Source organism: Bolinopsis microptera, chromosome 6 (genome assembly GCF_026151205.1).
Source record: "Bolinopsis microptera isolate Bmic1 chromosome 6, MBARI_Bmic_1.0, whole genome shotgun sequence".
Lineage (NCBI taxonomy): Eukaryota > Metazoa > Ctenophora > Tentaculata > Lobata > Bolinopsidae > Bolinopsis > Bolinopsis microptera.
Window position 1 is genome coordinate 3,342,477 of NC_087077.1, and position 12,954 is coordinate 3,355,430.

The 12,954-nt window shown below is 41.9% G+C and overlaps 1 protein-coding gene across 1 annotated transcript in view; it reads left to right on the forward strand.

Annotated features, from left to right (window-relative positions):
- Nucleotides 1-214: 214 nt before the first annotated feature.
- Nucleotides 215-12,954, forward strand: part of LOC134817052 (TATA-binding protein-associated factor 172-like) — a 63,806-nt gene continuing 51,066 nt past the window's right edge. Inside the window, exons 1-21 of the mRNA XM_063826135.1 lie at nucleotides 215-267; nucleotides 566-689; nucleotides 1,240-1,342; nucleotides 2,199-2,314; nucleotides 2,487-2,636; nucleotides 2,766-2,875; nucleotides 3,057-3,233; nucleotides 3,751-3,859; nucleotides 4,080-4,256; nucleotides 7,583-7,699; nucleotides 7,876-8,017; nucleotides 8,120-8,204; nucleotides 8,436-8,586; nucleotides 8,917-9,057; nucleotides 9,171-9,326; nucleotides 9,521-9,637; nucleotides 10,082-10,208; nucleotides 10,358-10,557; nucleotides 10,752-10,863; nucleotides 10,970-11,039; nucleotides 11,173-11,348. Coding sequence (XP_063682205.1) covers nucleotides 257-267; nucleotides 566-689; nucleotides 1,240-1,342; nucleotides 2,199-2,314; nucleotides 2,487-2,636; nucleotides 2,766-2,875; nucleotides 3,057-3,233; nucleotides 3,751-3,859; nucleotides 4,080-4,256; nucleotides 7,583-7,699; nucleotides 7,876-8,017; nucleotides 8,120-8,204; nucleotides 8,436-8,586; nucleotides 8,917-9,057; nucleotides 9,171-9,326; nucleotides 9,521-9,637; nucleotides 10,082-10,208; nucleotides 10,358-10,557; nucleotides 10,752-10,863; nucleotides 10,970-11,039; nucleotides 11,173-11,348 — 2,671 coding nt within the window. The 5' untranslated portion in view covers nucleotides 215-256. The remainder of the gene's footprint in view (nucleotides 268-565; nucleotides 690-1,239; nucleotides 1,343-2,198; nucleotides 2,315-2,486; nucleotides 2,637-2,765; nucleotides 2,876-3,056; nucleotides 3,234-3,750; nucleotides 3,860-4,079; nucleotides 4,257-7,582; nucleotides 7,700-7,875; nucleotides 8,018-8,119; nucleotides 8,205-8,435; nucleotides 8,587-8,916; nucleotides 9,058-9,170; nucleotides 9,327-9,520; nucleotides 9,638-10,081; nucleotides 10,209-10,357; nucleotides 10,558-10,751; nucleotides 10,864-10,969; nucleotides 11,040-11,172; nucleotides 11,349-12,954) is intronic.

Here is a 12,954-nt window from a genome sequence, read left to right on the forward strand (position 1 = left end):
CTATTCTTGACGATAAATGAACTCGATTTCTGGGATAAAATTAAAGTATACCGAAATCAATACCTTGAAATTTTAAGATTGAAGTCAAAACAGCCAAATTAAGAAAGCCTTGTTTCATCGAATAAAAAAGAATAAATCGTTTTCCTTACAAATTTTGTGTTGATTTATGTATAGATATGTGACGGGCTACACGCGCTAAGGGAGTAAACTCCGTGACTCCTCTTCTGAGAAGAAAGCTACCGTAACACAGCAGACAATGTCTTCAAGGTTAGTATTTAATTACTAGTATATTACTAATATATAATTAGTAATATATAATCGTGTATAGTAATCGTGTGTACTGTGCTACTATTTTAAATGACACCTACGATAAGTCAAATATGTTACATATTGTACATGTTAAATATGTTAAATATGTTAAATATGTTAAATATGTTAGATATGTTAAATATGTTACATACACTATGTAAGATATGTTAAATATGTTACATATTGTACATGTTAAATATGTTAAATATGTTACATACACTATGTAAGATATGTTAAATATGTTAAATAACTGCAGGTTAGACAGACTGCTAGTACTGCTTGACACAGGATCCACTGCTGTAGTAAGGTCAGCAGCAGCTAAACAGCTGGGAGACATCCAACAATCCCACCCTCGTGAGCTGCAGAACCTTCTCCAGCGGGTAATTACTAATTGGTTAATTGATTGTTAATTACAGTAGAACCTCTGTTATATAATACAGGGCCCCAATTCCAAGTATCTGAAGTCCCTCAAATAACCTGTCAAGCGTCTCAGCTAGGAAGTCTTAGGCAGAACGTTTTAAAACAGGAAGTGTTAATTGTTTGCAAATCCCGTGCATTTATATTATTATTATATTATATAGGGATTATAGCACATATTATGAAGCAACAAAATACTATTAGAGTTACAATTAGCGTTACTTTCTCACCTGTTAATCGGTCACTATATTTAAATTGTTCAGTGAATGGGCATATCTGCGTATGATTGATAGATAATTCGTATTTTAACTGAGCAAGAAACTAGCCAATAGCAATAATAATAAAATTAAAATCAGTTCGTATGTACATCGTTTTTCTTCAAAGGAAAACAGTCTCACACAGTTTGATCCAGTATTATCGAACCTCCAGAGAATAAACACCTGTTGACCTGTTTGCAATATATAAGCTAATCTTAAAATAAGAAATGATATTTGTTACAGTAAATTACTCCAGGTTTATGTGTATCTGAAGTCTAAGACGTGGGAGAGTAGAGTTGCTGCTGGGGAGGCTATCACAGCTATTGTTCAGCATGTTCCTCTGTGGGGCAACTGTAAAGGTAAGGCTATCACTGCTTTTACTAAATTGTTTTATTATTAAATACATTTATATAATTACATATCATTACTAAATACATGTAAGTACATTATCTATGCTTTACAGTCTACTCAGTACTATACATACAATCGCAATCCATACATATGTCATATACCACCAGTCTATAATACACACTGTAATCATTACATTCAAGTTATATAATATTTACTGATACATAACACATGTGGCACTTTGTAGAATGACTAATGAATTTAGTTATTGAACTTCTATACTGGTTAGTAATTACTAAAGTATTGGCACGATAAATGTCTAATAATTACTGAATAATTGGAACATGTGCTCTCTAGCAATCACTAAATTTTTAGAAAGTTAAAATAAGTAATTCTAATTCTAAGTACCTAGGGGTCGTTCAAATATTACGCAAGCCACTTTACACACAGTTAATAGCTATTGTGTAGAAATCCCATTAGCGCTTTTCAGAACCCTACCCTTAGGCTGAATTACGTAATATTGGTCCCTGTAGTATAATGTAAAAACTAAGTTATTTATACTGTTTAAAAGCGACTAGTATTACGTTACATTCTAACTAATAAACTTCCTTTACAGCATCACCTATAGTTTCTTATATAACTATAATAACTAACTCAAATAATCAAATATTTACTGATAAATTGCTGTATTAAATTTGACTAAATTTACCTTAGTCGGTAATATTATGGGGGTCAAATTTGGTTCTTTTCGGGCCAAACAACCATAATATTATAGGAGTCCATATTTTTAACACCCATAATTCCACCCCCCCATAATATTACCGACTAAGGTATTCAGATCTATTTATTTACACCCAATATCTCCAGTGGAAGAGGAACAGTGTGGATACCTAACATTCCAAACCTTCTCACTGGAAGATGTCATGAGGCATGGTACCCCACTACTGGCTAGTGTCGGAACCGAGTTCGATTCTCATTTAGCGGTTAGTTCCTGTTTGTGTGTTTAGGTGTTTTTCGTGTGTCAATTTGATGGTTTAGTTTCATATGGCTTGACTAATCGTCAAGCTGTTTCCTTTCTGTCTTGAAAAAGTATAAACTTCTTGAATTACAATGAGCGAAATCAGTAAAATAATTTAATCTCACCCACCGTTCCAGGACCAACCAGGACAGAAACAGCGGCTATCTAAAGAGCTGGGCTTAACAGTGGGTAATGTTCAGCTATCAGATGATCTGTTTAATGACGAGGATCTGGTTCAAGCTCCTCCTCCTCCTCCTGCTAACATCAAACCTGAGGACCTCAAGAGGGTCAGTGCTATTTGCTTATTTGTTAACAGCTTGTTTATCTGTTGTTTGTTGAACTCTTGACTTTAACCGTATGGTCAATAAGCCTAATATCATGGCTGAATAAGCACTAAGCAGTCCTTTATTCTTCAGAGTATAAATAGTTTACTGAACGGTGACGAGACCTTATCGGCAAGGGAAAGAAATAAAGCTAAACGTAAAGCTAAACAGTTATCTCGTCAAAACAGCCTCAGTGGACCAAGGTTTGCTCATTTTATTTGACACCAAATATTTCCTTTAAGAGTAATCAAATAATTTTAAGAATTACAGATACTTACAAGTGTTCAAGTAATTATATATATGGTCTAGAACCTTATCATTTAAATTTAAATCGAAAGATAACTAATAACATTATAACATAGTAATTACTTATTGAACTCTCAGGGAAGGTTTAAAACGTCAGAAGACAGCAGAGTGCCCTGGTTCCCCAACAGATGGCTCCCTGGAATGGAGCAGCCCGGACTCTACTGAATGGCCCCTGGTTACTCTTGTTCAGTATTTGTTAGACGATGTTCTCAGTACGGAGTGGGAACTCAGACACGGAGCTGCTATCGGGCTCAGGTCAGTAGGGGGGGGCCTGGGGGTGAAGTGGGGCTGGGGTGGGGGGCTCAGGTCAGTAGGGGGTTGGGCTGGGGGGGGGGGACCAACACCTGATTATTTCCCTAGACATGCATTTTTCATCAGAAAACAACTTCCTTAATAGTCTAACTTATTTGTTGAGCAGTTCCACCTCATAAGATTTAACTAAATTTGGAATTATCAACGGCTGAATCAATCGAGAAATTACACAGAAGTGTAACTGTAATTCTGGTGTCTGGACTCAAGGGCATGAAACTCTAAAGAATAAGGAGCAGCTTTTCTGATGTAACTGAACTTGAAGGATATAAAATAATATTTACTTCAAAACTTGACCATATTTTGCTCAAGGGGTTACTACTTAATGCCAGATTAACAGTACAATGTGTTTAATAAAGTGCTCAAATTCCCAAGTACTTGAAACATGTATAAGATTGGAAATAAGATGTTTAACAGAAAGTTCTAGAAGTTTCCAAGTAATCAGAACATGTTAACGTTTCAGGTCGATAGTGAGGAAGCACAGATACACTAAACACTGGCTAGTAGATGTGGCACTCAGACTGGTTACTGTTCTTGCTCTGGATAGGTTCGGGGACTACGTCTCTCACGAGGTAAGTACTCATCTCGCTTATCTTATCTCAACTCGCTTATCAACGAATGCAAAATTATGATGGTAACGCGAATGTACCCAACTGGTGGTAGAGAAAACTGACCGTCCGTGGAGCTTTGTTGCTATCCTCTAGATTTAACAGTTTAAGGGATCTCAATCCGATTAATTATAGTTAACATTATGAAATTAATATTACAAATAACATTATAATAACCCTACAGGTAGTAGCACCAGTGCGAGAAACAACAGCCCAAGTGTTAGGTATAATATCCTCCCACCTCCCTATAGAGGACATGTTGCTGCTACAAGGACTCTTCCTACAACTGCTGGGGAGTGGGGAGTGGCAGGCTCGACATGGTGGGCTACTAGCTATAAAGTACCTGCTAGCTGCTAGACAGGTTAGTGGGGAGTGGCAGGCTCGACATGGTGGGCTACTAGCTATAAAGTATCTTCTGGCTGCTAGACAGGTTAGTGGGGAGTGGCAGGCTCGACATGGTGGGCTACTTGCTATAAAGTACCTGCTGGCTGCTAGACAGGTTAGTGGGGAGTGGCAGGCTCGACATGGTGGGCTACTAGCTATAAAGTACCTGCTGGCTGCTAGACAGGTTAGTGGGGAGTGGCAGGCTCGACATGGTGGGCTACTAGCTATAAAGTACCTGCTGGCTGCTAGACAGGTTAGTGGGGAGTGGCAGGCTCGACATGGTGGGCTACTTGCTATAAAGTACCTGCTGGCTGCTAGACAGGTTAGTGGGGAGTGGCAGGCTCGACATGGTGGGCTACTAGCTATAAAGTACCTGCTGGCTGCTAGACAGGTTAGTGGGGAGTGGCAGGCTCGACATGGTGGGCTACTTGCTATAAAGTACCTGCTGGCTGCTAGACAGGTTAGTGGGGAGTGGCAGGCTCGACATGGTGGGCTACTAGCTATAAAGTACCTGCTGGCTGCTAGACAGGTTAGTGGGGAGTGGCAGGCTCGACATGGTGGGCTACTAGCTATAAAGTACCTGCTGGCTGCAAGACAGGTTAGTGGGGAGTGGCAGGCTCGACATGGTGGGCTACTTGCTATAAAGTACCTGTTGGCTGCTAGACAGGTTAGTGGGGAGTGGCAGGCTCGACATGGTGGGCTACTTGCTATAAAGTACCTGCTGGCTGCTAGACAGGTTAGTGGGGAGTGGCAGGCTCGACATGGTGGGCTACTTGCTATAAAGTACCTGTTGGCTGCTAGACAGGTTAGTGGGGAGTGGCAGGCTCGACATGGTGGGCTACTTGCTATAAAGTACCTGCTGGCTGCTAGACAGGTTAGTGGGGAGTGGCAGGCTCGACATGGTGGGCTACTTGCTATAAAGTACCTGCTGGCTGCTAGACAGGTTAGTGGGGAGTGGCAGGCTCGACATGGTGGGCTACTTGCTATAAAGTACCTGTTGGCTGCTAGACAGGTTAGTGGGGAGTGGCAGGCTCGACATGGTGGGCTACTTGCTATAAAGTACCTGCTGGCTGCTAGACAGGTTAGTGGGGAGTGGCAGGCTCGACATGGTGGGCTACTTGCTATAAAGTACCTGCTGGCTGCTAGACAGGTTAGTGGGGAGTGGCAGGCTCGACATGGTGGGCTACTTGCTATAAAGTACCTGTTGGCTGCTAGACAGGTTAGTGGGGAGTGGCAGGCTCGACATGGTGGGCTACTAGCTATAAAGTACCTGTTGGCTGCTAGACAGGTTAGTGGGGAGTGGCAGGCTCGACATGGTGGGCTACTAGCTATAAAGTACCTGTTGGCTGCTAGACAGGTTAGTGGGGAGTGGCAGGCTCGACATGGTGGGCTACTTGCTATAAAGTACCTGCTGGCTGCTAGACAGGTTAGTGGGGAGTGGCAGGCTCGACATGGTGGGCTACTTGCTATAAAGTACCTGCTGGCTGCTAGACAGGTTAGTGGGGAGTGGCAGGCTCGACATGGTGGGCTACTTGCTATAAAGTACCTGTTGGCTGCTAGACAGGTTAGTGGGGAGTGGCAGGCTCGACATGGTGGGCTACTAGCTATAAAGTACCTGCTGGCTGCTAGACAGGTTAGTGGGGAGTGGCAGGCTCGACATGGTGGGCTACTAGCTATAAAGTATCTTCTGGCTGCTAGACAGGTTAGTGGGGAGTGGCAGGCTCGACATGGTGGGCTACTAGCTATAAAGTACCTGCTGGCTGCTAGACAGGTTAGTGGGGAGTGGCAGGCTCGACATGGTGGGCTACTAGCTATAAAGTACCTGCTGGCTGCTAGACAGGTTAGTGGGGAGTGGCAGGCTCGACATGGTGGGCTACTAGCTATAAAGTACCTGCTGGCTGCTAGACAGGTTAGTGGGGAGTGGCAGGCTCGACATGGTGGGCTACTAGCTATAAAGTACCTGCTGGCTGCTAGACAGGTTAGTGGGGAGTGGCAGGCTCGACATGGTGGGCTACTTGCTATAAAGTACCTGCTGGCTGCTAGACAGGTTAGTGGGGAGTGGCAGGCTCGACATGGTGGGCTACTTGCTATAAAGTACCTGCTGGCTGCTAGACAGGTTAGTGGGGAGTGGCAGGCTCGACATGGTGGGCTACTAGCTATAAAGTATCTTCTGGCTGCTAGACAGGTTAGTGGGGAGTGGCAGGCTCGACATGGTGGGCTACTTGCTATAAAGTACCTGCTGGCTGCTAGACAGGTTAGTGGGGAGTGGCAGGCTCGACATGGTGGGCTACTAGCTATAAAGTACCTGCTGGCTGCTAGACAGGTTAGTGGGGAGTGGCAGGCTCGACATGGTGGGCTACTAGCTATAAAGTACCTGCTGGCTGCTAGACAGGTTAGTGGGGAGTGGCAGGCTCGACATGGTGGGCTACTAGCTATAAAGTACCTGCTGGCTGCTAGACAGGTTAGTGGGGAGTGGCAGGCTCGACATGGTGGGCTACTAGCTATAAAGTACCTGCTGGCTGCTAGACAGGTTAGTGGGGAGTGGCAGGCTCGACATGGTGGGCTACTTGCTATAAAGTACCTGCTGGCTGCTAGACAGGTTAGTGGGGAGTGGCAGGCTCGACATGGTGGGCTACTAGCTATAAAGTACCTGCTGGCTGCTAGACAGGTTAGGCGCTGTTTTTCAGGGTTTTTTTAGGATTCTTATATACCATTAGATTTAATTGTGCGAATATATTACCTTCCATATATAATATATAATATGACTTAATATATGTATTATTATACCAATAGAAACGACCGGTTGTATTGAGTCAGATAAATGTTTCAATCGTGCAAAACCATGATATCATCAGTGACAACATATTACTATATGTATCATGTATGCTGATAAATTTCTAGCACTCAGTTAATTATGTACATAATTGGTTCATCAAGAGATCAAGGTCAAACACTCCTCTTTCAACACTAGTCTTTCAATCAACTCTCTTTCAAACACTCCGCTTTCAATCACTCCTCTTTCAAACACCTCTTTCAAACACTCAAATTAAATGACTGTGTGTTACTTTATCATTGTGTTCCAAAAGAAGAGACTTCAACCCCTTATCTTATGACATTTGGGGCTATTAAAGAAAATAAACTTGCTAAATGAAAGAATGCCAGACACCACCTGCCCTGTTGTTATGATAACATTTGGCACAGGCTATATTGTTTCCTTAACCACAGTGCTTACTCATATCACAGATTACTAATCAAGTGTTGTCTTCACTTGAAGTGTCAGCTAACATTAGGTGTATTGTTCAGGATATAACGCCACAGTTTCTAACGGCTCTGTTACCACATGTTATTAAGAGTGTTAGTGATGATGATGACGATGTGAGGGCGGTTGCGGCTGCTGCGCTTCTTCCTGTGGCTGCCAATGTGAGTTGTGCTGTTTCTTATCTGATTGCATGTTTTGGTGGTGAAAGATTATGTTCAACTTATACTATAGAAATCGTTATATTTTCTCAATTTTAATCCTGAAATTATTTTTAAGTATAAGAAGATAAACTATTAATTATGAGGCTTAATCTCAAAAAACTAAATCTCCCCGACAGTTACCGGAGAAAGTTCCAGAAGATCTGATATTCGCTCTAACTGACAAATTGTGGACTTCCCTGGTTGTTCTGGATGACCTCAGTGCCTCTACTAGCTCGATTATAACTTTACTTGCTGAACTTCTCAAACATAAACACATTTGTGAGTAAGAGGTATTTAAATACCGTTACACTCTACAGATCACTTGACGAAGGTGCTAAGTAATCGGAATGTGGTGATCCCTTAACACTCAATACTCAACAGGCGATTATTACAATTCCGGGAAAAGTGGAGATAGTTTAGACCTGCTGGTCCCACGGTTGCGACCATTTATGTCACATACCATAAGGTCGGAAAAAATTATTTTATCTTACCTTTTATATTCTATATTTTGTATTCTACCTTTTTTATTGTACTTAGTAAACTCTTTTAACTATCGTCTATCGTCACGTAAAAGTAAACTGTTTCACACTCAGCTGTTTTCTCTGTAAATTGTCTTATGACTCCAGTGTGACCCTCGTGTTTCCTCAATTTGGCCTATTTGGGTCACACGACCCCAATTTAACTGCAAATTCATCAGATCGGTACGAAGAGACAGCCTGCTAGCTCTGCATGTCTTGTTACAAATCAGAGGTTCCTGGGTCGATAAGATTGCCCCGCTCTTCGCTAGAGTTCTCTATCAGCGGATATTTCTAGAGGCTGAGGATTCTTTCCACCCCCTCCTAATCAAGGTGACCTCATGCTTGCAAATGAATGACATTCCTACGATAGTACGAATGACAGCTTCTTCGACAGCTTCTTTGCCAGCTTCTTTGCCAGCCATCCGAATATGTTTTGTTCGCGCTTATTCCTAATAATATTTCTTAAACAATTTTGCTCATTTATTGTAGCGCGCGATAACATTTTGCTATACAGGCCTCTTGCTTTAGAGTCTTCGCGCACGTTAATATTTTTTGCGCACTTGCAGAATTAAGATTTACCATGCTGCAAAGTGGCCTAATATCATCCGCAACAACTTGGATCTGTTGAGATGGTCAGTCATTTAAAGATATTTCATTCAGGTCTGGGACGAACTGTTCGCTGCCACATCTGAAGATTGTGGTAAGAAGATCGTAACTGACCACCTTCCTCTTTGGTTCCACTTGCTTGGGGCTCCCCCTGGCCTTACTCTTGATGCTAGTCTTTTCTTCAAGCCTCCCACAGTACGTACTCGTAAATGACTAAATCTTCTTTGATTTACTGCTTAATTCGATCATCCCTGGAAGAGTGGAAGGATCCACCTGTACCCAATAGTTTTCTGATAGTCAAACTACAGGTCGCAGCACTAAGTGTCCCAATGGGTCCCCGAGAGTTTACTCTGAAATGCAGCCTTGTTGAAGTGCTGGCTAGTGCCGCTCAAGTTACCGACTTTGCCTTATTCACTCCGCTTATCGCTGGCATGTTGGACTCGGGCTGTGCTTCCCACAAAAAGGTAAGTCCTCTACAGTAACTTACATTCCAATCAACGTATTTTGATGTTATTGTGGCGTAATTGATTCACAAATTTTGACTCAAAGTCTCCTTTTGAAATGGTGACTGGCCCTGCACTGCCAAAGGGGGGGGGGGGGGGGGGGGGGGGCTGCTAAATAGTATTAATCACCATGTTTATACTGCACCTTACTCCAGGGTGCATGCTTGGTGTTGCAGCAGTTAATAGAACGGTGTAAAGTAAACAAAGAATCTATCCCTGAACTGACTTCAAAGGTCACCACCCTGCTGACCAGCCCCATGACATTTGATGAGGTAGGACTTAACATTCGGAAAAGCATCCCCAATAATCCCCAATAATATTATTTTCTTTCAGCAGACCGACATGTTTATTGTCTGAACCGGACGATCAATTGATTCCACATCTCGATGACTAAGGCGCGGATAGATAAATCGAGTCTAAAAATATATCTTCTCCCACAGTTTATGAGCAATCACCCCTCAAACAAAATTTTGAGATAGGACTTTAAAAATTTTGTATTTAATTCTGAAAATCTTGGACCTCGTTTTTTACGATTTTCTCACTCCCCTCTATCAGAAACAACTATAAAGTCAATTTCGAGAGAATTTTGATGAAGACCCCCCCCGGCCCCCTTAAATAACTCGTTCACAGCGTACCTGCTTTAGCTACTGAAACCACCATATCAATAGCATGCAACCTCTAGCTTTTTATTTGTGATTCTGATTAATGACTTTCAGTTACTGGCAGTGAATCAAAACCTACAGATAGCATGTAGGGGTCTCTTATCATCAGCTAAAGATAAGCCAAGTGTGCAGCAGTTCACTGCCCTGCCTAACTTCTCAGTGGAAAATGCTTTCGCTCTCGGTCAGTTTGAGTTGTTTTTTTAAATTCTTTTAAATTTTAAAGAAGCCTAAAAAACCTTTTAACGCCGCTAAATGATACAAAACCCTGAAAATTGTCTGGAAATAACATGTTCTAATACTCACACAAAATGACGGCTTATTCTTCCGCAGTACAAACATGCAGACAAGCAGGTCACGTGAGCACAGAAGTTAGTGTGGTCGAGGCAGTTTCCCAGAGTTTCAGTACCTCAAGTATCGTGCTCTCCACCAGAGTTTACAGTGCTCTAGCGGGGACCATGGTACGGTTGGGGGTACTTCCTCCAAAACTGAATCCTGTAATTAAACCTATCATGGATTCTATTAAACGGGAGGTTTGTTATGATACTTTTAGTTAATAGAAATCAGGGGCGCTCTGATGAATAAATGGATGACGTCTTATTGCTAACAGTGCTTCACTCTGGTGTTTTATTTTCCGCACGAATCAAGCTGATGTTCCTTTAAAATCCCTGACATTGATGGTCTCGTGACTTGTACCACGTGACATTAATAGCAATCCTGTTCCTAGACTTCAGAAGAACTCCAGATATGTGCAGCACATAACCTACTCCACCTCATACTGCTCGTCAAGGACCGGTCACCCTGCCCTACATCTAAAATTATCAAAAATCTCATATCTGGTAATTTTGCTTCACTCTATCTAAAACATTGCTCGAAATTTCAGATTTTATGCATTGCCCTTATTCCCAATTACATGTATGTATCTTATCAGAAAATTTGTCGCAGGATTGTTAGAGGACAGAGTGTTATACCCGAATGTTGAGTCCAGTTCTAATCCTTTTCTCTTTACTCAACTGTAAGAAATTGTTGTCTTCTCCTAGTATTTTCTTGGTTAGAGCAAAGTTTTCAACATTCTAGAAAGTGATAAATTTCCAGCATGAGGAAATGTTTGATCTAAAGCTCACTTTCAAAGTTTTCTCCTCTCTCAGAAGCAACCACGCCGGTAACATGACCCCTGCAGCAGGAGCAGGATGCTGCACCCCCACTACCCCCTCTACCCCTCTCACTGCTCCTGGAGACATCATGAGCCAACTTGCTACCCTCACCAAGTTCGAGGGCATGATCAGCTATGTTAGCCATGCTTGCTCCATTGGTAGTAAATCGGGTGAGTTTTTCTGGTAAAGTCAAGTTTGTTGTGTTGGTGAAATGTTCACTATTCGCAAGTCTGAATTCTTTCAACAATTACAATACTGGAGGAATTTCGTATTTCCCATGAGCAAATGAATTTTTAACTAAATCATGGAATTGAAAAGTCTGGAGTATTTACCCGAAAATTTTAACTTTCGTGATTTCATATGTAATGGTTAATATAAATAAAAGCGTATTATGACAATAAAATACCTATAAAAGTAACATCATCGAATAGATAACTCTAGATCAATGAAAAGTCTACGAAAATCAATCTGTAGCTTCAAATGCTGACTCTCGCTCGGTACCAAAACACGTATATTTTTTAGAAAAAGACCACGATACGGTCAATAATCTCAGATCGTCACATGACTCCTAGCGTGGATAACATCGCTCTGATTAAATGTTTATCGCTCTTGTTCCCTCGCACTGATCCAGTCATTTCTGTCTTGTTTAGTGGGGTTTGGAGCTATTGAAATAAATTCTGTCGCAGGAATGAGACATACCTGTCTGATAAAATGTCTCATGATGCTTGGCAGTGGGGGTTTTAGTTTTTACCTTATTTAAAATAGAGACTAAGCTGACAAATCACATTTTTACGAGTTCTGAATCACTCTGAAACGTCTACTACTACTACGTCAGCATAACATGGAGGCAGATCCTCCTCCTCCTCCTTTTCAGCTATTGCCTCGGTGTAAGTAGGTAGATCATCAGGGTGTGCCAGCTGATTGATAACAATTTCGTTGTTAGACCCTTCCTCGACATTATTTACCGGTCTGGTTTGAATGGGAGAACCCCAGTTTTTATCATTCATAGCAACACAAGATATTATAACGATAAAGAAAACAACAATCGCAGCACCAATTCCCAGCAGGTAGAGACTTGGGTTCTTCTCCAAACGTATAGCAGTCAATACCGAAGAGTGGTCCCCGAATATTGGCCAATCGTTACTGTCCTCATCACTATCTGCGACTTCTTCAAAATCTTCAGAATGGTCAAAACAAGATATCGGAGCAGCTTTCCAGAACCGCTTGTAGATGGTCTCAAAATCAGATCCAATCAGTTGACATCCCTCTCCGGTTACTCTGGACTGACTGACTGTTACACCGTGACACTCTGGAGTAGCCAAACATTCCCTGAAACAGTCCCCCACGGAAGTGTATGTGACTTCTGCGATCAAAGTTCCGCATCCTTTAGTGTTGGGCTCCATCGTGCATAAGTAGTGGGTGTGGGCATGTTGGACTGTTGCCAGCATTATAAGGCAAGCTGGGAGGAGGTGGTCATTAAACATTATCTCGTTACCTAAAAAGAGTCGATAATCAAAAATTGTCGCTTATATTGTAATTATATAGATATTTAACTGACCTTTGCTGGTCAGAATTAGAAATGGCGTTATTTGACCCAGGGGTCACATGGATCTGCTTAATAAACTGATATCAGCCTTATTTAAACCAATAAACTGAAATATCATACTAGGTTCAACGGTAGTTGGGACAAATTATTTTAGCAGCAAATGAACCCCCCCCCCCCCCCCTTCCTAGAAGCTTGGGCCTAAATGGTGAGCTAGAGACTGCAAACAGTAA